At 45.3% G+C, this 24,777-nt stretch overlaps 1 protein-coding gene and 1 pseudogene across 8 annotated transcripts in view; one reads left to right on the top strand and one right to left on the bottom strand.

Annotated features, from left to right (window-relative positions):
- The window catches only part of ANKS3 (ankyrin repeat and sterile alpha motif domain containing 3), a 33,371-nt gene that overhangs the window by 413 nt on the left and 8,181 nt on the right, over positions 1–24,777 (bottom strand). For 4 of the 8 annotated variants that reach the window (XM_023755231.1, XM_023755233.1, XM_023755232.1 and 1 more), the window contains 12 exons: positions 15,816–15,951; positions 11,489–11,647; positions 8,583–8,720; positions 7,972–8,081; positions 5,727–5,903; positions 2,649–2,773; positions 2,040–2,181; positions 1,401–1,573; positions 1,178–1,261; positions 924–1,009; positions 336–419; positions 37–127 (listed from right to left, as the gene is read on the bottom strand). In XM_023755231.1, the coding sequence (XP_023610999.1) occupies positions 48–127; positions 336–419; positions 924–1,009; positions 1,178–1,261; positions 1,401–1,573; positions 2,040–2,181; positions 2,649–2,773; positions 5,727–5,903; positions 7,972–8,081; positions 8,583–8,720; positions 11,489–11,647; positions 15,816–15,951 (1,494 nt within the window). In that variant the 3' untranslated portion in view covers positions 37–47. The remainder of the gene's footprint in view (positions 1–36; positions 128–335; positions 420–923; positions 1,010–1,177; positions 1,262–1,400; positions 1,574–2,039; positions 2,182–2,648; positions 2,774–5,726; positions 5,904–7,971; positions 8,082–8,582; positions 8,721–11,488; positions 11,648–15,815; positions 15,952–24,777) is intronic. The other 4 variants (XM_023755236.1, XM_023755238.1, XM_023755234.1 and 1 more) reach the window with 3 other exon arrangements.
- Positions 8,739–10,111, top strand: LOC111826365 (annotated as a pseudogene).

Genomic DNA, 24,777 nt, shown 5'->3' with positions numbered 1-24,777 from the left:
CTGCTGTCCCAGATTGGGTCCTGGGCTGATACTCACCATCCCTCAGACTAAGGCTCCCGCCAGTTCTCTTTCCCATTCAGCGTTTGCAGCTTCTCCAGGCCCTGGGTCACCGAGCACAGCACTCGCCCTGAAGATGGGAACAGAGTCTGCTTTGCAAGTGTGGGCAGCAATGGGAAGAAGGGGTGCCTCGGGGGGCACTAGGAATGGATGACCTGGAAGGTCAGTAGGTTGTAGTGGGGCTGCCCTAGGGGTCTAAACTTAAGGGCTCTTCCTGTTACTCCTGTCTGGTCCCTGGGCGGGGGCGAGGGTCACTGGCTGCCCTCCCAGAGACTCACCCATCTCATGGACTCGGTCCTCCAATGCTCCCGACAGCTGGGGGAGGCTCAGGGCCTGCAGGGAGGCCTGCCAGCCTTTGGAGTCTATGGGGCAGAAGGCTGGGTGAGCCTGGGGTCTGTGTGCTCACAGGCCCTGCCTCTGTCCTGAACTGTTGTGACCAGGAGTCCCACCCAATTGTCAGTGCCTGTGTGACCCCCTTGTTACATCAAAATAGGTTCTGCTTGCTTACCCAAAGCAGTAACTGCTGGTCAGGGCCTGGCCCCAGGAATGAAGTGTGGGGGGGATCACTGGCCTCCCATGAGGCTACGCCCTGGGGTGGACCCAGCCCGGGCTCCAACTGGAGGCTGCAGAAGTCACTTGAGGTCTTGGACAGCACAGTCACAATGGCCCAAGGGCTTTGCCTCCAACCACCAGGAGGGACATTAAGGAAATGGGCTGAGGAGGGCAGGGTGCCCTCACCCTAGAGTCTGGGATTGTGTTTGCAAGGGGACCTGGGAGTGTAAATGTGATAACCATCGAGACGTGGTAAAACCCAGCCTGAGGAGGCATCTCTGCCCAGTTCTGGCCCAGGACACTGCTCTCCTTACCAGCTGTAGGGAGGGCTGGGCCTAGGGTGGCCCCCAGAGGGGACTCGTCTTGCTTCACTCGGGCTGACAGCTCAGCCTGACAGGCTCTGCAGAACACAAGACCAAGTGCTGGTAAGGGGAAAGCCTGGCAACTGCCTTCCATGGTCCCAGAGGGCAGGGGACGGCAGACATCCCCACTTTTGAGTGTCCCCACAGCCCACCTTCCTGGGCTTGGCAAGCACCCCCCGCACCCACCCACACTGACAAGCTCTCACCCTAGTGAAGGCAGAGAGCTTGCGTAGGGTATGCAGATTTTCATGGCCCTACTTCTGCCTGGTCTACATTGTAGGGAGGAACAGCTAGAATGAAATGGGCAGGGGGTGAGGGGTGGGGAGTGGGGAGTTGGGGGGCAGGCAAGGAGTGACTCGGGAGGCCCTGAAAGCAAATCCTTGATTGAAGAATCTGGAGGGAACTCGATCAACTCAGGTGCCTACTCACTGTAGCTGGTCCAGGATGAGAGCAGCATCCTGGGCCAGGGCCCAGGTCTCCTGCAGCTGGGCAAGGATGTCCTTGCGGGTGCTGTCCTGCTCCAGGAGGCAGCTCTCCACCACAGCCCGCAGCTCCTGCTCCTGGGATACCTGGCCCCGCATGGCCTCCACCTCCTCACAGCGCTGGAGAGGGAGAGGTGGGAGGTGGGGCTGGTAGGCCAACAGATGGGGCAGGCAAGTGGGCCAAGGATGCAGGAGACACAGGCCCCAGGCCATGGCCGGGAACCACCCCCATCCTCTGTCTCTGCCTGTCTCTCTCCTGGAATGGGAGGCCTGTTTCTACCTTGGAGCCTCCCCTGCTTTGGGTCCCTTCCTGTGAGCCCACTGGGGTCCACGCCAGCCTCTTGTTCTCTGGCCTCACCCTCTCTCTTCTCTCCTGTGGATGTCCACCTGACCTCCACCGAATGTCCCATACCTTTCTGGGCCTTCTTCCTGCGGGCCTGCCTGCATATCTCCCCTTCACGGTAGGAGCTGTCATGCTTTCTGCCCTCACTGTCCTATCACTGTGTCCTTCTCTGCAGGTGTGTGTCTCCAGACACCTCTCTTGCCATTTCTGCATGTACACTCCCGCCCCCTGCCTCCCACCTACTTTGTGCAGCTGGATGGCGAGCTCCTGCATCTCAGCTTCCAACCTGTCGGCATAGGCCAGCTCCAGGGCGTCACTGGGTGGGCGGGCACTACTGTGCCAGCGGGCAATGGCAGAAGTCATCTTCCTCTTGGGTCCAAACAACCTATCGGGGGATGAGAAAAGAACCTGGATCAGCATTTGCATGTGCCTGAAAGCTCCACAGACCATGGTTTCCCTAGGAAAGATCCTTGAAGAGGGAGAGTAGCCAGAGGACAGAAACAAAGGGTTGTAAGAAGTGATGACCTCACTGGAGCCCCCCTGCACCTGGTCCCCTTCCCAGCCGTGCTGCTGCTGTCACTAAGTAGGAAACAAGCCAGCTGGCTCCAGGCTATGTTTGCCAACTTGGAAAGTTCTCAAAAGTGAACAGGCAGAAAGTGTCTGGGTTCCCTGAATACAGCACTGAGCCAGGCCAGCTTGAGAAGCCACAAGACTCAGGCCATCTACGTCTAAGAATGGAGAAGACAGCCGACCTCTAGAGAGGGCAACTCTCTCTCCAAATGTTGGAAAGCTGCAACATCAGACGGTCCCAGAGACAAGGGGCACGCAGCCACAGATGGCCTCTGGACTCACGTGATGCCGATTTCTTTCAGGTCGCTCTCAGTGAGGGTCAGGAAGATTCGAAGGTCCACATCCTGTTCCTCAAACAGCTGCAGGTACTTCAGACACCCTATCTGCTCCAACAGTGTGGCAAGGTCCTAGTGGGCAGAGAGGCCAGGACAGGTTGGCGAACGGGCAGGTCACAAAGACATGGGGACAAAAAAAGGCACATGATGCAAGGTGGAGCCACTTTTCTCCTGCTAAGTGTGCATTCGTGAGGTCGCTTTTTAAAAAAATATATTTTTACTAATTTCAGAGAGGAAGGGAGAGGGAGAGAGAGAGAAGCACTGATCAGCTGTCTCCTGCATGCCCTCCACTGGGGATCGAGTCCGCAACCTGGGCCTGTACCCTGACCAGGAATTGAACTGTGGCCTCTTCGTTCATAGGTCAATGCTCAACCATTGAGCCACACCAGTCGGGCCGTGAGATTGCTTTTAAGGGGGAGATCTGAGCCCTACTGATCCCCAAGTTCAGCAGTGGGACAGTGACTTGAGTGCAGGCAGAAGCCCATTCTGCCCCTCCTCCCTGTGCCCTCAGAGAGAGAGTAGGGAGTCCAGGGACACTTATTTGTGTATTTGGATCTAGTGTCTTTTCATTTCAACTTGAAGGACGCCTTTAGTGTTTCCTGAAGGACAGGTCTGCAAACAACAAATTTTCTTAGACTTTGTTTACCTGGGGATGCCTTAATTTCTCCTTCACTTTTGAAGGTCAGTTTTTGCTGAATATAGTATTCTTGGTTATTTTTCTTTCAGTACTTTGACTATGTCGTCAGATGTCTTTCTGGTTTCCATGGTTTCTGATGGGGAAATTAGCTGTTAATCTTATTGCAAGTCCTTTTGGGGTAATGAGTCATTTTTCTTCCTTCAAGATTCTCTTGTGTATTTTTTTGACAGTTGGATTATGTTGGTCTAGGTGTGGACCTGAGTTAACTTACTTAGAGTTTATTTAGCTTCTTGGATGTGCAGATTCATGTTCTATTAAATTTGGGGAGATTTGGCTATTTTTAAAACATTTTTTCTGCTTTCCTCTCCCTCTTCTGGAACACCATATATGCATGTTGGTATATTTGATGGTGGCTCACAGGTTTCTGCTCATGTTTCTTCATTCTTCTTTCTATTTCTCAAATTGGATAATTTCAATTGGTCTATGTCAAGTTTTCTGATTCTTCTGTGTGCTCAAATCTGCTCTTGAGCCCCTCTAGAGCCACTTTTTCATTTCAGTTATTATACTTTTCAATTCCAGAATTCCTATTTAGTTCATTTTTATTTATATCACTTTCTTGATATTTTCTATTTAGATGTGGTTTCCTTAAGCTCTTGGAACATATTTTTTAAAACTTATTTCAAGTCTCTGTCTAACTAACAAGTCCAATGTCTGGACTTCCTCAGGGACAGCTTCTACTATTGCCTTTTCTTACTATTTATTAGTCATTCTTCCTTGTTCTCTGCATATATTTTTTCTGTTGAAAACTGGACATTTTCATGAGGCAGCTCTGGAGATCTAATTCTCCTCCCTCTGGGGTTTGTTGTCTGTATTCTTTCTGGTCTGTGGCTACTGAAGTCTCTACTCAGTTAGCTTAGTGATCAGCTGAGGACTGGACAGAGATCTCCTAAACACTAAAACCAATAAATCTCCCAGTCTTTGCCGAACAGCTCTGTGTGCTTGTTGGGGCACATATTCAGCATCAGCCAGGCAGATGACAATTCTGGCCTAGCCTTTGCTTCCTGCTTGCTCAAAACCCAAGATCATTGGGGGTACTCTCAGGTACTCTTAACCATACACAGCCTTGAGCACATATGTGGCCTCTTAGATTCCCAGGATAAGTCAGAGCTTTTCAAAGCTCCTCTGGACATCTCCTTCCCCGGATTTTCCTTTTAAGCTTTGTGGTTAATCTTTCACCCAAGCTGTTATCAAATACCCCAGACAGCTGCAAAATCAAAACATTTCCCCGTGTGATTTTCACTATGTCCTCCAACGAGAGGACTTTTGGTGTTGAGTAGATAAGCCCGAGTCTTACTAGTGTAATACAGTCTTGTAATAAGCATGTCTTCGAGGGAACCATCAGATAGTCTAGTAATGCCAACTCTGTGGAATGAAACTCTGAAAGCACGCCAGCTCTGCTCTACCCGCTCCAGTGGCTGTCACAGCTACCGTGGCATTGGAGAGTGGAAGAATTGGACCAGGGCAAGTTAAAATGCTAACAGCTCACAGTTCTGAGAGTCAGTCATTTCTCTTGAATAAACACTCTCCAGGCTGCTACAAGCCTTTAGTTTGAATCACAAGTTTCTGGGAAAAAATTGATTCTGGCCACTTTTGCCAGTTTCAATGTTGTCTTTATAGAGGAGCAAATTTTCAAAAGTTGTTACTCCATCATTTTCTTCAACCTACTTTCTGAAACAGCTTTTAAGATTCCAACAACTCTCCAATCAAGATGCATTTAAGGACTTGAGTGGTGCAGCTGCTTGCAGAAGCTGGGAATACAGGCCCTGGAGATAGCTCCCAGGGGATGGGGTGGGGCAAGGAGAAGCCAGCAAAATCATAGGCTTCTAGTGAACAGCAGAGCTGTGACTTGAACAAATAAATGGCAAGTACTCACCTGCATTTCATCTTGTATCACCTATGCCCACTGAGGGCAAGAGAATTCGATAAACACACATTAGACAGTTGAGCTGTTATGTCACACCTGTAAACCCTAAGATATTGCTTAGCCAGAGTGACCCATAATGAGGAAGGCAGAAACAGCAATTTTCATTACGTACATACTATGTGCCACTGTGTCTCTGCAACTCCTGAAAGCTCAGGGGGGCTGAGTCAAGTATAGAAATGAGCATGGTAACCAAAGGGAGAGACAGATCTCTCCTATGGGAAGGGACAGGCTCTCCTATGGGAAGGGCACCTCTGACCTTAGGAATCCTCTTAGGCCAAGAAGCTTCACAGGTCATTTGGGGAAGAGCCACCACACTCTCTTAACAGTGCTTGCCCACTGTAAGCACACAACAAATGCCTCACAAATCACAAAGAGTGTAACCACCAGTTTCACAAAGGTCTTACCTGGGGTCCTGAATAGGGGAACCTCTCGGTCTGGGGGGTAGATCCTGGGGAACAGGCCACCCCGGAAGTCCCAGTGCTAGGAGGCCATTGGTTGTCACTGTTGCTGTAGCGATTCTTGGTCTTCATGTAACTTTTAGTTTGCTTGCGAGCTGAGCTTTTACGTGCATTATCTGAATCCTGTGGCAAGAGGTATGTGTGTTTAAAGTAACACTGGAAGACTAATCAGGGAAACACAAATTAAAACCACAATAAGCTATCACCTCACACCTGTCTGAAAGGCTATCATCAATAAGCCAATAAAGAATGTTGGTGAGTAAGTGGAGAAAAAGGAACCCTCAGACACTATTGGTGGGATTGTAAATTGGTGCAGCCAATATGGAAATTTCTGAAAAAATTAAAAATAGAGCTGCCATATGATGTAGCAATCCCCTGTTCTAAGTATTTATCTGAAGAAGAAAAAACCCTAATTCAAAAATATATATGCACTCCTATATTCACTGCAGTATTACTAATAAATAGCTGAGATATGGAAGCAACCTAGGTATTCAACAGATGAATAGGTAAAAAAGATGTGGTACATATATACAATGGAATGTTACTCATCAATAAAAAAGAATAAAATCTACCTGGCCGGTATGGCTCAGTTGGTTGAGCATCATCCCATGTAACAAGAGGTCACCAGTTCGATTCCCGGTCAGGGCACATGCCCTGGTTGTGGGCTTGATTCCCAGTAGGGGCCATGTGGGAAGCAGCCAATCAATGTTTCTCTCTCATAGATGTTTCTATCTCTCCCTCTTCTTTCCTCTCTCTCTAAAAAGAAAAAACATATTTTAAAAAATAAAAAAAGAATGAAATCTTGCTATTGGTAACAATATGGATGGACCTAGAGCAGCGGTTCTCAACCTGTGGGTCGCGACCCCTTTGGCGGTCGAACGACCCTTTCACAGGGGTCGCCTAAGACCATCCTGCATATCAGATATTTACATTACGATTCATAACAGTAGCAACATCACAGTTATGAAGTAGCAATGAAAATAATTTTATGGTTGGGTCACAACATGAGGAACTGTATTTAAAGGGCCAGAAGGTTGAGAACCACTGACCTAGAGGATATTATGCTAAGTAAAGTAAGTCATAGAAAGACATACCATATGATTTCACTTAATATATAACTCCAAAAACAAACAAAACAGAAACAGAACTACAGATATAGAGAACAAGCTAATGGTTACCAAAGGGGAGAGGGGTGGGGAAATGGGAATAAAAATAAAGGCCCTGGTCTGGTGCGGCTCAGGAGTTAGGAGTGTTGGCCAGCACACCGAAAGGCAGAAAGTTCGATTTCTGGTCAAGGGCACATACCTGGGTTACAGGTTTGGTCCCTGGCCCAAGTTGGAGCGCGTGTGAGAGGCAACCAATTGATGTGTCTCTCTCACATCAATGTTTCTCTCCCCCTCCCTCCTCCTTTCCCTCCCACACTCTATAAAAATCAATGGAAAAAATATATCCTTGGGTGAGGATTAAAAGAAAAAATGGACAGAGGAAGAGTGCATGAGCTTTGGGGTCATCTAGAGCTGGGTTCATATCCCAGCTCTGTTACTAAGTAGTTGTGGAACCTTGGACAAATCCCTTACAGAAAAATAGAACCACAACAGAATTGCTCAAAAAATAAAGTAACATTGAAGTCTTGCAGCTGACGTGGCTGCATCCAAACTGCTCTCTGCCCCATGATTCCAGCTTCTACTCTCAATCTGTGCCACTTCCCTCACAGTGGAGGTAAGATTTGAAACTCCCCCACCTGCCACACAGAGGCTTCCACTGAGGTCACCCAATCCCAGGCGGTTCTCCTAGAGCAGTGATGGCGAACCTATGACACGCGTGTCAGAGGTGACACGTGAACTCATTTTTTTGGTTGATTTTTCTTTGTTAAATGGCATTTAAATATATAAAATAAATATCAAAAATATAAGTCTTCGTTTTACTATGGTTGCAAATATCAAAAAATTTCTATATGTGACACGGCACCAGAGTTAAGTTAGGGTTTTTCAAAATGCAGACACACCGAGCTCAAAAGGTTCACCATCACTGGTCTAGAGAGTGGCCCCGAACCTGGTATGTCCTAACACAGCACAGACAAGCATTAAGTCCTTGTTATGAGACTTGCCCGTCTCAGATGAACTGTTAGCCTCCCCCAGGACACCGAAAAAGGGGAAGGAGATGAGAGATAAGGAATAAGGAGAGGCCTCACCTCATTGCTCTCCAAAGAGGCCTCGCTGCTGACTCCCGGGGCTCTCGCCAGGCCCTCGCTGCTGCTGCTGCTCCGCACAGCCCCAAGGTGGGCACAGAAGGCCTGCTCTTCTGCCAACAGTGAAGACACGGACACCTGACTATAGGTGACTCCCCAGAGCCTGAGCTGTTTCATCCACAGCCCTCATCAACTCCTTAGTTTACTGTGTTTCATGCTGACTGCCTGGCCGACCCCTCCCCTCGACACACACGGACAGCGTTTTTGTCTGTTCTGTTCACTGGTAAACCCAAGCATTTAGAACAATGATTGGCACACAGTGCACTCAGTAAGCAGCTGCTGAATGGACGATACATGTATTATAGCAAAGACATTCCCTTTGGGCTCACCAATCAAGAAGCTAAACCTGTCTAGAACAACTCCCCCAGACCCTGCACACAGGCACAGAGACACTGGCTGGAAGCTGCTTCCCTCTGGGCCATGCCAGGTTCTTTGACTTTCCTCCAGAGCCAGGGAGGAAAGTCTTTCTATGTCTTTCACCCTCTTCTTCTCTACCAGACAGACTCATCACAGCACGCGAGCCCCAGCAGGATGGGGAGGGGTGGCACACATACCCCGGCTGCTGCTGCTGCTGCTCTCCACGTCCCGGTCGTTGATGGGGGAAGTCACATCCCGGTAGCAGAAGCCCCTTCCTTCCAGGGGGTTCTCATCACTACTGTTGAAGGTGACATAGCCCCGTGGAGGCACCTGCTCTGTGAACAGAATGGGGCACATAAACCCACACGAACACAAAAGGGAAGACAAGTTCCTCCTTCCCAACGTGACCACCTCCTCAGAGGGACCTCAGCATAAGGGAAGACCAGGATCTAGGCAGGCAGGAAGGAAAATTGTATCTTCCTGGCCATGAACTCATCCACTCGCCACAGTAACCTGGACATAATGTCACGTGCAGTCTGCAGGCGAGGAGACAGGCTCCGAGGAGCTGAGAGACAATCCTGTGTCCCACAGCAAGTGCTTGGTGGAGTCAAAGCACCTGGTCAAGCCTGGTGCCCTCTCCCACACTATGCTATTATTTTCCAAATGAAAAAGAAGGAAATGGGTCATCATGGGAGTCGACATCTGCCACAACATCAACGAAGACTGAAAGGTTCGGCATAAGGAGCCCAAGATCCAGGACATCGTCCTAAGGCTGTTGGTCAAGCTATACAGGTTTTTGGCCAGACAAACCAACTCCACCTTCAACCAAGTGGTGCTGAAGAGGTTGTTCGAGTCGCACCAACAGGCCTCCTCTGTCCCTTTCCCGGATGGTCTGGAAGATGAAGCTTCCAGCCTAGAAGGTGGCCAGACTGGAGGTGTGTGCACTTAGTGTGAGCAGCGCTCCTGTAGCCGCATCCTTAAGGCCAGGGGCAAGATCCTCACCTTCGACCAGCTGGCCCTGGACTCCCCCAAGGGCTGTGGCCCTGTCTTGCTTTCTTATGCATGCAAGTGCCTCGGAGTGTACAGGCATTTCGGCAAGGCCCCAGGAACCCCTCACAGCCACACCAAACCCTACGTACGATTCAAGGGCCGGAAGTTCAAATGTGCAAGAGGCTGACAGGTTAGCTGCAGCTACAAAAAAAATAACCACAGATCCTACCTTGTAATTAAGAAGATTTTGGATGCAAAAAAAAAGAGAGAGTAGGAAATGCTAAGCTGTGTTTACAGACTCCTGAGCCAAGGAAAAAGTGTACCTTTTAGCTGGAAGCACTAATCTCACATGCCAGCCTTTATGGCCCCTGGCATCGAAGGGGCACAGGCATCTAAGGGTTTTTCCCTCTTCGGGTCAGTCAACCCCGGTCAAAAATAGATCTGGCTAAGCAGGAAGGTTGGAGGCCCCGGGCTAAAAATTAACTATAGTAACACCAAATTATACAACCTTTGGACGTATCTGCCTGCAAGAAAACAAGGAGAAAAAGCAGAACACAAACCAGAGAGTTCCATTCCCATTTTGCCCTGCCCCTTGCCCACAGAAAGTACATTTATTTGCATAAAACAGACTGGCTAACAAAGCCATGTCTAACTTATTTTCTCCTTTATACCTTTTTGTAGTTATCAATGCTTTTTAAAATCTGCACATTATTTTAAAATGTTAATTGTTGGCAAAGCCTACATGTACCGATAAAAAATGTAAATATCACAAGTTGTGAGAAGAAAACTCGCCTGAAATGCCACAATCAAGTCAACTACCATCATTATTTTGGTGAACATTCTTCCAGCCTTCTCTGTGGGTGCATAAAAAGAATAGTGTACAAATGGACTTCAGCCATGGATTATTTTCATAACCTGAGAGAATTCCATTTAATAAAAGCATCTGTCGTATAGCTACACAGATTAATTACACCCTACCTCCAGGGAAGGCGCGCGCTTCCCATGCCCCTACCATATCTCAGGGTGGGACGGGTGGCATGGACTCCTCGAAAAGGAACAGACTCTGCCACTCAAAACTAAAACAAGTCGGCCCAATGTCCCAGAGCCATGTGCTTATAAGCACACCGGACAGGAAGGGTATGAACTGCCCTCATCCTGCACAAGGAGCCTGCCAGCAGCTGGGGGAGGGCCTTTCCCCGTGGCCAGTCAGCCCACCCCCCAAGGACAACAGGAGAAGGCAGGCCTCCAGTTTCCAACCTAGGACTCCTTCCAAGCGTCTTAGAAGGAAATCGAGTTACTAACATACTCCTGACTGAAAATGCTCTCCTCTGACTGGGAAAGTCGGTTTCTTCCAAGCCTAGGCTCAAGAGGGGTGTCTGTTCATAAGGAGGACCCACCTACCCAGCCCACAAGACCAGCACCTGGCCTGGCCACTGATGGGTGACAGACATCAATGGAAGATGTAACTTGTACATAAGTATGATCACTTGGTCAGGCCAGTGAGCATAAAACCCAACTTGCTCCAAGAACTATTGGTGCCTCCCGCACTCCCCAAGGGCACTGCACTCAACATTTAGGAACTGACAATTGGAGAATAAACTCGGGAGGTCTGGAAACTTGGAGTCTAGGATTCTAGCCCACTAAGTGCATCACATAACAATTCTCAGAAGGGTCTGAGCATCAAATCCATCACCTGAGAAAAGAGCAAGAGAGAGCCCTTGGCCTGTCCCAGAGGCATGTCCATCTCCGGCCACAAATGTGTTAAGTATCACACCCAGGTGCTGTAGCCAGAGGCCAGAAGTGGGACTCAAGTGGCACCCTGTTCCTGCACTAGCTGACTCACTATGTGATGAATCAAATCTGAGCATAGTGACATTTCTGCTGCTGTTATTTGTAATTTTAACCCATGAAAAGAAAACTCAAAGGATGAACACAAACCCAAGAGCTAGCCATTGACTAATATATTTCCATCACTGTCATCAATTTGGAATCTTTGAGCTGCTGCTCCAACCCAGTGGCCCACATTTCAGAAACCTGAGAGTTGTTCCTTTTCATCCAGACAGAATGCGTGAACGAAGTATCAAAAAGCCATCAGGAAACACGGAATACTCACCATAGCAAGACGGCTGGATCTTGCCTCCAAGTCCAATGGCTGTGATCCTCGCCAAGGCCCGAGGCCCCTCATGGATGCTGAGGCCCTTCTTCCGACAGGGCCTCTGTCTCTGAGGAGCAGGGCAGGATTCATCTGAAGAGCTCAGATCTTCATATTTTTCTGTGGGTCAAACACAAAAGTTAAGACAATTGCCCAGTCTGTCCAGTGAGGCTCAGTTGTTTGAGCATCATCCCATGCACCAAAAGGTCGCCAATTCAATTCCCAGTCAGGGCACACACCCAGGTGTGGTTCAATCCCGTCAGGGTGCATGCAGGAGGCAGCTGATCGATGTTTCTCTCTCACATAAACGTTTCTCTCCCTCTCTCTTCCTCTCTAAAATCAATAAAAATCTATTTTAAAAAATTTTGTCCAGCAAGGGACTAATTTACTAATCTTCATATAAACTGAAAGACAATCACCATAACTGGTTTTCTTAAATCAAGAAGCAGAAAAGCTTCCCAGGACTTCATGTGTAAGAAATGCCATAATGGGATTTATGGTCAAGATGGTGGAGAATACTGAATGTCAACTATAATTGAACATTTTTTTTAATTTTTAAAAAGATAATTTTTTAAAATGCCATAATGGGCCAGTCCACTGCTCAGATGGGCTATGGGGACATTTGGGGAACAGCAAGCTTGCTGAGTATGAGCTGAACTGAAAGCATCTGTCATGAGGGGGAGTCTAGTTCTTATTTCTTACACCTCTCATTGTCTGGGTTTGAAGAATTTTTTGTAACAAGCATGTATTATGTTTACAATCGGAAATAAATTTTGTTCTAAGTTGAAGAGATAAATAATATCTGTTCATAAACATTCGGAGCATCATGACTTCTTAGCAATTTTATATTGTCAATCTCGATAACTTCTTAGGAAATAAGCTATGTGTGCTGTTTTAGGAAGTATTTCAAATTACCACTCATCTGGGCTTAAATGTTACTGCTTTATTGCTGTTCATAGTTTCCTATATTTCATCATACCTAAAAGGCAAAATTCATGGATATATTTGTATCAGGCTCCCATCTGATATGATCTTATTTTGGAGTTGATAAGCTGGGGTGGAGATGTAGAGAAGTCTCTGATTACCACTGTACTCGTGTGAGCTGGTGTTTATTACAAAACAATCCTGAGGCCAGGAAGAAAGCTGGGCAGAGCCAGACCCTGGAAAGAGGGCAGGCTCCCTCAGATGTGAACTCTCAGGGACTGCCTGGCAAGTCAGGGAGTTACTGACCCTGGTTCCAAACTCGGGCCAGTGACTCAAGTGAACCACTCCCACCGTTCCCTTTTCAACTCACTAGGAGACCATGGTCACGCCCAAGCAGAACATGGAATCACAAAAAATAAGTGTACATGGGAGGGGAACCAAGGAAAAGGCAGCTCCGTGAATCTGAACCTCCCAACACGCACTCTCAGACCTGCACACGTCAGCGGGAACCACAGAGAGAACCTCACAAATCCCACACCTTCAACGTGACCTACATGGCAGAGAGCACCGCAAACTTCACAGTTCCTGCTGCTGCGAGGAGCAGGCAAGTGACCCTTTCCAGCAAAAAAGAACCGACTTACTCTCCTCTATTCTCTGGGCAACAAAGCAGGTCTAGGAAAAACCACACAGAGGAGAGATGATGGGGAAGACAAAGTCCATTCTGTGGGCAAAAATACTGAAAAAGAATCCTGGTGGAGTGGAGCACGACCCGGGAAGTGACCTAAGAATGCACATGGGGCTGAGGGAACAGTCAGAGGAGCAGCAGGCTGTTGGGGAGGGAGACCTCTGGAAACTGGGTAGTGAAGAGAAAAAGCAACCAGGGGAAGTACAGGATCTGGCAAAACAAAATTATAATGCTGGGTCCAACTACATCCCACTCCAAAAAGAGGCCACCAGTAAGAAGACTGGCCTTGGCTCTGGGAGACGGCAGCTCCTGGGCCAGGACTCACACACTAGCCAGGCCACTAAGCTCTGTCCGTGAAATGCAGACGCACCAGCGATCTTCGCCGACACACCAATACCACAGGGAGCACAAAAACACCAGGACTCAAACACACAGCAAGTGAAAACATTCCTTCCCTCTCTCCAAAACTCAGCCGAGGAGTAGGCAGAAAAACTGTGACATGACACTCTGAACTATACATCCTTCCACAGCACCTGAGGACAGGAAAAAGCACCAAATCCAAAATCCAAAATTCGAAACTGAGAGCAAAAAGGCAATATTATTTATGAATGAGTAGCCATACAAAACACTAAATAAAATATCAGCAAACAGAATCCAACACCACATTAGGAAAATAATACGCCAACTAGGATTTATGCCAAGAATATAAACTTGGTTCATTATTAGGAAATTCATTAATATAATACATGTTAATAGATCTAAGGAGAAAACTCACAAACATCTCCATAGATGCTGAAAAAGCCTTTGACAAAATTCAACACTTATTTCTGTAGAAAACACTCAAGGAAATGACAGATACTTTAATATTAAAAATTATATATGCACACCTAAAGGAGGGGAAATGGGGGATATCTGTAAAACTGTCAACAATAATTTAAAAAAATACACACACACACAGAGCCCTGGCCAATGTGGCTCAGTTGGTTGAGTGCTGTTCCATGTACCCAGAGGTCATCAGTTCCATTCCCAGTAAGGCCACATGCCTGGGTTGCTGGCTCGATCCCAGTAGGGGGTGTGTAGAGGCAGCCAATTAATGTTTCTCTCTCATATCGATATTTCTCTTTTTCTCTCTCCCTCTCCTTTCCTCTCTCTCTAAAAATCAATAAACACACACACACCTTACTCTTAAGTCAGCATCTTACTTAATGTGGCATTTTTGCTAAGGTCAGGACTCAGTGACTGTCCACTGTCTCCATGTTGTACTGAAGTATTAGCCAATGAAACTAAACAAACAAAATCAGAGGTATAACAATCAGAAAGAAGTAGTAAATCTATCTCTATTTGCAGATTATATGGGAATATACCTGGAAAACCCTACAGAATCAATAAATAAAACTAACTCAAACAATGAAATAACTGAGTAAGGCAGAAGAATATAAAAATTGTATACAGACATCATAGCCTTCATATTCACAGACAATAAGCAGTTAGAGGATATGATGGTAGTGGATCCCCATTTACAATAGCAACAAAGAAAACCACATACTTAGGAATACACTTAAATTATATGCAAAACATAATGAGGAAAAATTTCACACCCTCTGTAAGACACAAAAGTATACTTGAACAAAAAGCACACTCCTTTTGTTAGATGGGATGCCTCAACATAAAGGGATAGTTAATTTACAAATTTGCCACAATTTCAATATCAACATGCTGTTTTTAAGGAGCTAGGCAAGCTGATACTCAAGTTCACACACACACACACAAAATGAAACCATGTCAGTACTAGAAGAAAACATGGATGAATTCTTGTACAACTAGGGCACAGGGAAAGATTTTTTTTTAAATCCTCATCCGAGGATATTTTTACCATTGATCTTCTTAAAAATATATATTTTTTATTGATTTCAGAGAGGAAGGGAGAGGAAGAGAGAGATATATATCAATGATGAGCTGCCTCCTGCACGCCCCATACCAGGAATCAAACCCACAACTCAGGCATGTGCCCTGACCAGGAATCAAACCATGACTTCCTAGTTCATAGGCCAATGCTCAACCACTGAACCATGCTGGCTGGGCTCCACTGATCTTTAGAGAGTGAAAGGAAGGGAGAAGGGGGAGAGAGAGAGAGAAACATCAATGTGAGAGATACATCAATTGGTTGCCTCCTGCACACGCCCTAACCAGGGGGCCAGGATGGAATATACAACCAAGGTACATGCCCTTGACCAGGATTCGAATCTGAGACTCTTTGTTGCTTGGGCCGACACTCTAACCACTGAGCCCACTGTCCAGGGCAGGGAAAGATTTTTATAACTCAAAATCCAGAGGAAAGAAGATTGATGTATTTGACTATATAAAATTAAAACATTTTGCACAGCAACAAACACCATAAGAAAGTCAAGAAACAAGAACCAGAAGCCAGTCCCCTTGTGAGGCTGCCCTCCTACGTCTGGGTGGGCATCACAAGTCCACATCCTGGGTACCCGAATTCAGCCTGGTGGGTACCACTCTACACCCTAACTAACTTGTCCTTAGACAAGCAGCCCTCAACTCTGACTGCAAAATGGAGTCGTCAGGGGAGGCAGAGGTCTGGCAAGGCTGCAGGAGCCAAATCTCTTAGGTGAGAGCAGGGGGAGGGACTCCAGGAAAGAGTGAGGCCACAGATACAGGTACCTGGGCTCCGATAGAGGCTCTTGGGCAGAGAAAGCGAGTGAGCATCGATCATCCCCACTATCTTCATGTGTCCATACTGCTTGGCCAGCATTCGGGCTGTGGCTCCACTGTGGTCTCTCGTGTCCACTTTGACTCCCTATGAAAATGGTAAAAGAACAAGTTAGGAACCTTCCCTGCACAGCACCCTCACTTCCAGGGCTGTGGACCCAGGATGAGAGGGGCAATGGCGTCTTATCACCATCTTGGAAAGGTCTGCACCAGGGTCCTCTAAAACCTCACAACGTGGGAGAAAAGGAAAGAGCCTGTGTGGTCTCACTCTCAATGCTGAAAGCCGGGGTACAGCGAGGGGCTTGCTGGCTTGTCAAATAAGACATTAGCCCAGCCATCTCACAGCTGAGGCAGCTCTCCAGGCTCATTGCCTTTTGGCTTTCAGCCGCCGTGGGGCAGGCAGATAGTTAAAGGAGAGAGGCGATCAGGTGCTCTGGGCGAGGATACACTCAGGCTGCTGTGAGCAAGAGCCCGCCTTCACCCTTAGCACCGGGCATGTGTCCACCTCGCTTCATTCTCTTCACACAGAAAATTGGAGACAACAGATTTGGTAAAGAAGCAGCCTTTACAAGCATAATCAGTAAGAGCCCCACTCTTCTGAAACAGAATTTGGTAACTTTTATCCTAAGCCCTAAGAAGTACTTATTCTATACAGCACTGTAATTAGACTTCTGTGACTCTAAACTAAGGAAATAGCCCCAAATACAGAGAAAGCTTTTACGCACAAAGATGTTTAGCACAACATATTTGCAATAACGAAAACCCAGAGACAACTTTAATGCTCAGAGATGGAGAGTTCACTATGTTACCGTCATAAAAATAATTGGTATAACCAAGTTTTTAAAAGAACCAGGAGACAAAACTGTATACACATTCCAATCGCAGCAAAACAAGTAAGTATACAGAAAGCACTACTGGAAGGAAATATGCCCAAACTGTTAATATTATTTTTAAGTAGTGAGATAATGGGGACTTCTCACATCTTTCTTTTATACTTTCTAAACTTATTTCTATGAGCATGTTTACTTTTGAAACTAGAAAATCCCAATAAACCTTCTGTTTTCAAAGCTTCAACCGTGCGGTGTCATATCTGCAGATGAGACTACCAGATATTGGAGCTCAGTGCTCTGGAGGGCATATCAGCAAGAGGAAGTTAAAACATTAAAAGTGCACATACCCTTCCCTGGCTGGTGGCTCAGTTGGTTGGGCATCATCCCATGCACCAAAAGGTTGCCAGTACGATTCCCGGTCAGGGCACATGCCCAGGTTGCGGGTTCCATCCCTGGTCAGGGCGTGTAAGGGAGGCAACCGGTCAATGTTTCTTTATCACATCGATGTTTCTCTCTCCCTCCTCTCTTTCTAAAAATCAGTAAACATCCTCAAGTGATGACTGAAAAAAGATAATTTCTAGGGGGGAAGGGAGAACTGGGTGAAGGTGGTCAAAAGGCACAAACTTTCAATTATAAAATAAAAAAAATACTAGGCATGTAATGTACAACATGGTGACTATAGGAAACACTACTGTATGATGCATAGGAAAAGTTGTTAAGAGAGTAAATCCTAAGAGCTCGCATCACAAGTTAAAACACAGAGCCCTGGCCTGTGTGCTCGGCCTGCACACCAAACGGTCTCGGGTTTAGTTCTCGGTCAAGAGCTCGTACCTGGGTTTCAGGTTCACTCCCACCCCATCTGGGCGTGTGCAGGAGGCAACCAGTTGATGTGTCTCTCTCACATCAATGTTTCTTTCTCTTTCTCTCTTTCTCCTCCATCCCCTCCTGCTCCTCCCTCCCTTCCTCTCTTGCTGAAAAGCAATGGAAAAAAATATCCTCAGGTGAGGATTAACACCCGCCACAAAATATACAGGGCAGGGCAAAAGTAGGCTTACAGTTGTGAGTACATGAAACAGAGTTTATTCTTGTATCATTATTCATTAATTATTTTATTATTTTCCATATGAACAACTGTAAACTTACTTTTGTCCTACCCCAGTGATGGCGAACCTTTTGAGCTCGGCGTGTCAGCATTTTGAAAAACCCTAACTTAACTCTGGTGCTGTGTCACATATAGAAATTTTTTGATATTTGCAACCAGAGTAAAACAAAGACTTATATTTCTGATATTTATTTTATATATTTAAATGCCATTTAACAAAGAAAAATCAACCAAAAAAAATGAGTTCACGTGTCACCTCTGACACGCGTGTCCTAGGTTCACCATCACTGTCCTACCCATTATGTTAGCAACTTATTTTCATAATCTATATGAGATGATAAATGTTAACTAAACTTATTGTGGTAATCACTTCACATATACATAAGTCAAATCAACTTATACAGTGATATATATCAATTATCTCAAAAAAACTGGTGGGGTAAAAATATGATTTCTAGTTTCAGTTTGATAAAAGAAACCTAAAGGTTTCAACCAGAACAAATAATACTAACTTCACGGTAGGGTTTTACCTAATATCTGTTATTAAGCCTGGAAGACTTCAACCTCAGGCTATACCAAAGCAATACTATTCCTTAACAAGAAATGAGGAAGAAAGGAGACCCAAGAACAAGAAGGTCCCTGAGGTAAGGAAAGAGAGTATTAGAACTTCTATCTATTTACCCTTTAAATATTTTCCCAATTTCCTTCCTATTTTATAATGTACATAAATTATAAGAAAATTACATGATCAACATTCATTGTAACTGACAGGAAAGTGGGATCAAAGTTTAGAGACCACAGACCCGTAGTAACGTGGGTGCACTGATCAGCTGGAGGGCCACTGGATCAACTCTCAGCTCCCTCCTGAGAGGCCCAAACACACCCCATCATCCTGCCCAGACTGAGCTGCTGGAGTCTGCCCCCACTGGGAAGGGACAAGGGGTGCAAGGGAAGCAGCCACAGTCCTATCCTCCCCTGGTGAAGAGTCTGAGGTGCCTGGCCTCATCCACTTCTCCATCTCCGAGAAAGAAGCCTGGCTCTGGTGGGACCTGGTGGGCCCACCCCTCTGGCTAACCATGACCCAGCAGGAGATCTGCAAGGAACACGGAGTGGTCATACAGGGCTAGCCAGACAGCCTCCCCAGCAGTGGAGCAAACTGGTCCAATAATCACATGCTCTAATCCGTGCTCACCGGCCACCACAGCCAGAGGCAATTGCTTGAAAATGGCCAACAACTTTGACTGCTGATTAGTGAGCTCAAGGAAGAACTCCATTGATTTCCTGAGTTTGATAATGTATGCAATTATGAAAGAAAAAATTCTTGTTTTTAGGAAATACATATGAAAGTAGTTAGGGGCATTATGTTAGCAACTTATTTTCAAATAATTTTTAAAAAATTATACGTATGTATGGTATGGCTCAGTGGTTGAGTGTTAACCTATGAATCAGGAGGTCATAGTTCAATTCCCAGTCAGGGCACATGCCCGGGCTGGGGGCTCAATCCTCAATGTGGGGAGTGCAGGAGGCAGCTGATAAATGATTCTCTTTCATCATTGATGTTTCTGTCTCTCTCTCCTTCTCCCTTCCTCTCTGAAATCCATAAAAAGATATTTTAAAAAATATTATATGTATATATACTGAGAGATATGAAATGTTAACACTGGGGAATCTAGCAAAGGTACACAAATTCTGAGTACTATTTTGTGATGTTTAAGTCTGAAATTAATTCAAAGTTTAAAATTTTTTAAATTTTCCAAAAGAAATCCAATACAATTTGTTTTCCCTGAGTACGAGTTGCCCATACATAGTCTCAGGCTCAGCTGGGGAGTAAATAATCTGCACGATAGATAAATGATATAAGGTCTCTGATTTACCAATATGTTTTCTGTTTAAAAACTACATGAGTAACTGTCTCTTACAATTTTCAGTTCTACATTATTTAAAATCAGAGTCTAAACTAAATCAGAAGCAGAGGTTATGCTTCTTACAGTTCTTGGCTCATCTATTTTTTTTTCTGTACATCTATTCTTTTTTGTTGTTTTTCTTACTATTTTTCTTTGTGCCCATCTATTCTTGACCCTAGGCTATGTCTTAAGGATCCTAGTCTGTGTGAGTAGGCTTATCTTCAAAGAATAATTATTTGTAGAAAACAAAGCCCAAATGGCTAACATATGAAAAGATGCCCCACCTCACCAGAAATCTGGAACATAAAAATCAACAGGAGACAGCTCGTCTAATACTACGTAACAGGTGTTATTGAGTGTGTGAGAGGCAAGAGCTACAAAATACTATGGAAAAGTGTAAACTAGAACAACTATGGGAGAAAGCAAGTTAACACTCTAGTGCAGATGCACCCACCATACACACCAAAGTTCTACTTCAAAGATTACATCCTGATCTCCTAGAGGAATCTCTTCACACATGCTTGAGAAGACAGGTAAGAAATGTAAACTGCAGCACTGTTAGGAATAGCTAAGTGAACACAACTTAAATGTCCACTAAAAAAGGAAATGATAAACATATTTATACAGTCAATAAGTACAGAGCTGTTAAAATGAGTGAATGATGTCCAATTTACCGACACTGTTGAATGACACATACAATCTGGTATGTTATTTATATGAATCTTTAAAATATGTAAAAACAAGCCCGTGCATTGCTTAAGGTCTCATCGATGTTTCTAACTCTCTATCTCTCTCCCTTCCTCTCTGTAAAAAATCAATAAAATATATTTAAAAAAAAAAAATAAAAAAAAAAAATAAAAAAGGAAATGATAAACATATTTATACAGTCAATAAGTACAGAGCTGTTAAAATGAGTGAATGATGTCTAATTTACCGACACTGTTGAATGACACATACAATCTGGTATGTTATTTATATGAATCTTTAAAATATGTAAAAACAAGCCCGTGCATTGCTTAAGGACACACAGTATGTGATGAAAGGATCAAAATCAGAGACAGGAAAGGTACAGACCAGCATCTGGATAGTGGTGATCTCTGGATCATGTGGGTTAGTTGCATTATCTTCTGTGCTTTTTTACATGTTTAAAGTACTTCACAATTTAAGATTCATAATTCTTGCTGCTGTGGAAAGAGTGTCAGTTGGTACAACTTGCTCTTCGGATGGCAATTTGGCAACGTCCATGTTAATTTACGACTGTACTTACTCTTCAACCTTGCACTTTTAGTACTGAACTGTACAGCGGTGGTTGCACACATGTGCAGAGATATATGTGCACAGATATTCTCAAAGCAATGTGCATAATAGCGAATGGTTGGCAACAACCCAATTCTATCTAGACCACTTTAGAGAAACTGATTCATCCCTACAAGGGAGTACGATGCCACACACACAAGAAAAAAGCTCTATATGCTGATACAAAACAATATCCAGGATAGACAATTAAGTTTAAAAAAAAAAAAGGCAAGTTGGGGAGCAGCCACAGGGAGAGTGACCAAGAAACTGAGGCAAAGGCCAGAGGCAGGCTCACTGTGTATCTTCTGTCTCAACTGCATTTTTACCATGTAAATGTATTGTCCCCAAATTCCCATTCCAGTGGATAGAGTGTCAGCCTGCAGACCAAAGGGTCCTGGGTTCGATTCCGGTCAAGGGCACATATCTCGGTTGCAGGCTCCTCCCTGGCCTGGGCTCTGGTCGGGGCACATGCAGGAGGCAACCAATCGATGTGTTTCTCTCACATCGATATTTCTCTCTGTCTTTCCCTCTCTCTCCCACTCTCTCTAAAAATCAATTGTTAAATATCCTCTGGTGAGGATTAAAAATAAGTAAGTAAATAAAAAGATGTTAACATTTTATTATTCTAAAATTCCCACCAATAAGTAAGAAAAAACACACAAACTATACAATAGAAAATTGGGCCCAAAATATAAAGAGACAATTCATCAAAGAATTACAAATGGCCAATATACTTTAAAATGTTCAACCTCAGCCCTGGCTGGCTTGCTCAGTGGATAGAGTGTCAGCCTGCGGACTGAAGGGTCCCAGGTTCGATTCTGGTCAAGGGTCAAGGGCACATGCCTAGGTTGCAGGCTCATTCCCCAGTGGGGGGTGTGCAGGAGGCAGCCAATCGATGATTCTCTCTCCATCATTGATGTTTCTATCTCTCTCTCCTTCTCCCCTTCCTCTCTGAAATCAATAAAGAAATATATTTTAAAAAAAAATGTTCAACCTCATTAGCAAGTACAAACCAAAACTAGATGCCACTCTTCTCCCACCAGATTGGAAAAAAACTTAAGGTGGGTAACCTCCCATCTTAAGGGCTGGTGAGAAAATGAGCACCTTTGTATATTATTGGTGGGAAGGACTATAGAAACAACTTTTTAGTGGGAATTTAGTTAGTACTTCATATATAAACTCAATATTTCTCCTACTGGATTTTTAAAACATACTATGCAATTCACCCACTTACAGTGTACAATTCAATGGTGTGCCACCATCGCCACAATCAATTTCAGGACTTCTTCATCACCCTAAATAGAAATCCTGCATCCCTTAATCACCACCCTCTCCCCAATCTTCCCAGCCCCTCTAGCCCTAGGCAACCACTATTGTCTCTATAGCTTTGCTTATCCTGGATATCTACCTATATATATAAAAAGCCAGAGACCAGGATGCCAGAACGACTGGTTGCTATGATGCCCACTGCGGACAGCGAATTGGCCTGATCAGGGGGTGGGGCCGGCTGCCCCTGATCACCCAATAGGGTGCGGGGCTGGCTGGCCAACCTTCTGCAGCCCCTCCTCCACCCAGCCCCACCCCAGATCGGCCCCCCACTACGATCAGGGGCAGGGCAGGCAGGCCAACATGGCCCCTCCCCCTGGCCGCTGGCCCCCGATTGGCCCCCCCATTATGAGCGGAGCCGGCCAGCCCACCGCCCACAGCCCCTCCCCACAGCCGGCCCCACCCCCAATTGGCCCATGGCCCCTCCCCCCAGCCAGCTCCACCCTCAATCGGCCCCCCCACACACACCAATCGGGGGTGGGGCCTGCCAGCCAACCTTCCGCAGCCCCTCCCGTGGCTGCTGACCCCCGATTGGCCCCCACCCCATTTGGGGACGGAGCCAACCGGCCAATCGCCCGCAGTTCCTCCCCCCAGCTGGCCTTGCCCTGATCAGGCCCTGATTGGGGTGGGCCAGCCAGCCAACCTCCCGCCATCTCCTCCTCCTGATAGGCCTGGCCCCGATCCGCCCCTATAGGGGCCAGGCCAGCCGGACCCCACCTGTGCATGAATTCGTGCACTGGGCTTCTAGTTTCATATAAAAGGAATCATACAATATGTGGTTGTGCCTGGCTTCCACTGAGCATTATTTTCAAGGTTCATCTTTTTATGCCTGATTAATATTGTATGGATATAACACATTTTATTTATCCATTTGTCAGCTGATGGACATTTAGGCTGTTTCCACCCTTTGGTTATTATAAATAACACTGCTATGGACGTTTGTGTTTAAGTTTTTGTATGGACATATTTTCAACTCTCTTGTCTACATACCTAGGAGTGGAACTGCTGGATCACACAGTAACTACTATGTTTGACTGTTTGAGGAACAGCCAGACTGTTTTCCAAAGAGGCTGCATCATTTATATTCCCATAAGCAATGTATGAGGGTTTCAATTTCTCCACATCCTCACTAACTCTTATTAGAGTCCATCTCTTTTTTATTATAGACATCCTAGGAGTTTTGATTTACATTTCCCTGATGACTAATGATGTCAAGTATTTTTTTCATGTGCTTATTGGCCATCTGTGTATTCTTTTTTTTTTTTTTTTTTTGGTGAAATGTCTACTTGGATCCTTTTACACATCTTTCAATTATCTTTTTATTAGGACCTATTAAATTTAAAATGTGAGCACCAGCAATCCCTCTTGTAGAAATACAGTATACATAAATAACTACACGCAGGCTAAAGCTATTTATAATAATAAAAGCGTAATATGCTAATTAGACCGGATGTCCTTCTGGACGACCTTCCAGATGAAGCTGGAGCTGCGAGGGAAGCCCAGGACCCCAGGACTGGGTGCCAGAGGGAAATCGGTGCCGGCAGCTGGGGAAGGAAGGCCTACTCTTGCACGAATTTCATGCATCGGGCCTCTAGTATATATATAAAAATATTCTCTGGAGCACTGTTTACAATTGCAAGATGGTGGAAACCTAAGAACTAATTAAATTAATTATGGCACAGATTATACATGTAATACTATACAGGATAAGATGTCTATGGCAGCCCTGATCAGTTTGGCTCAGCGGATAGAGCGTCAGCCTGCAGACTCACGGGTCCCAGGTTCGATTCCAGTCAAGGGCATGTACCTTGGTTGCAGGCACATCCCCAGTAGGAGGTGTGCAGGAGGCAGCTGATAGATGTTTCTCTCTCATCGATGTTTCTGACTCTCTATCCCTCTCCCTTCCTCTCTGTAAACAATCAATAAAATATATTAAAAAAAAAAAAAGATGTCTATGGCATATTAAGTGATCTTTTGTTTTTCTTTTTTAAGTCATCTTTTTAAAAGCTGCAGACCAAATATACAGAAGGATCCCACTTTGTCCAAAATAAAAAGCACTTTTTTTGCAGGTGTCTTCAGACATGCCTTTCTAAGCACAAGAACAGTCCTGGGGTGTCCCTTTATCAAACCAACTGGGCATCTTGGAGAGGAGCAGGGAGTGGTTGAAAAGGGAAGAAGATCCTTGCCTTCTTACTCTATATACTTTTCTTTAAGTATTGGGATTTTAAAAAATGTATTTTCCATACTTTTCAAATAATAGTATTTTTTAAATTCTTACAGGAAGAGGTGTCTATTTTCACTCATCACTGTACCCTTAATGCCTAAGTGCCACAATACTTGACATCAATAGATTCTCAATGAAAATGTATTGAATAATAAAGAGCGATTCTTTCTATGTAACAGAAAATTCTGTTATAGTTTACTAGAGGCCTGGTGCATGAATTCATGAATGGGTG

Source organism: Myotis lucifugus, unplaced genomic scaffold (assembly GCF_000147115.1).
Source record: "Myotis lucifugus unplaced genomic scaffold, Myoluc2.0 scaffold_72, whole genome shotgun sequence".
Classification (NCBI taxonomy): domain Eukaryota; kingdom Metazoa; phylum Chordata; class Mammalia; order Chiroptera; family Vespertilionidae; genus Myotis; species Myotis lucifugus.
Note: the sequence above shows the minus strand (reverse complement) of the source record. Positions and strands in the feature narration are given on the sequence as shown.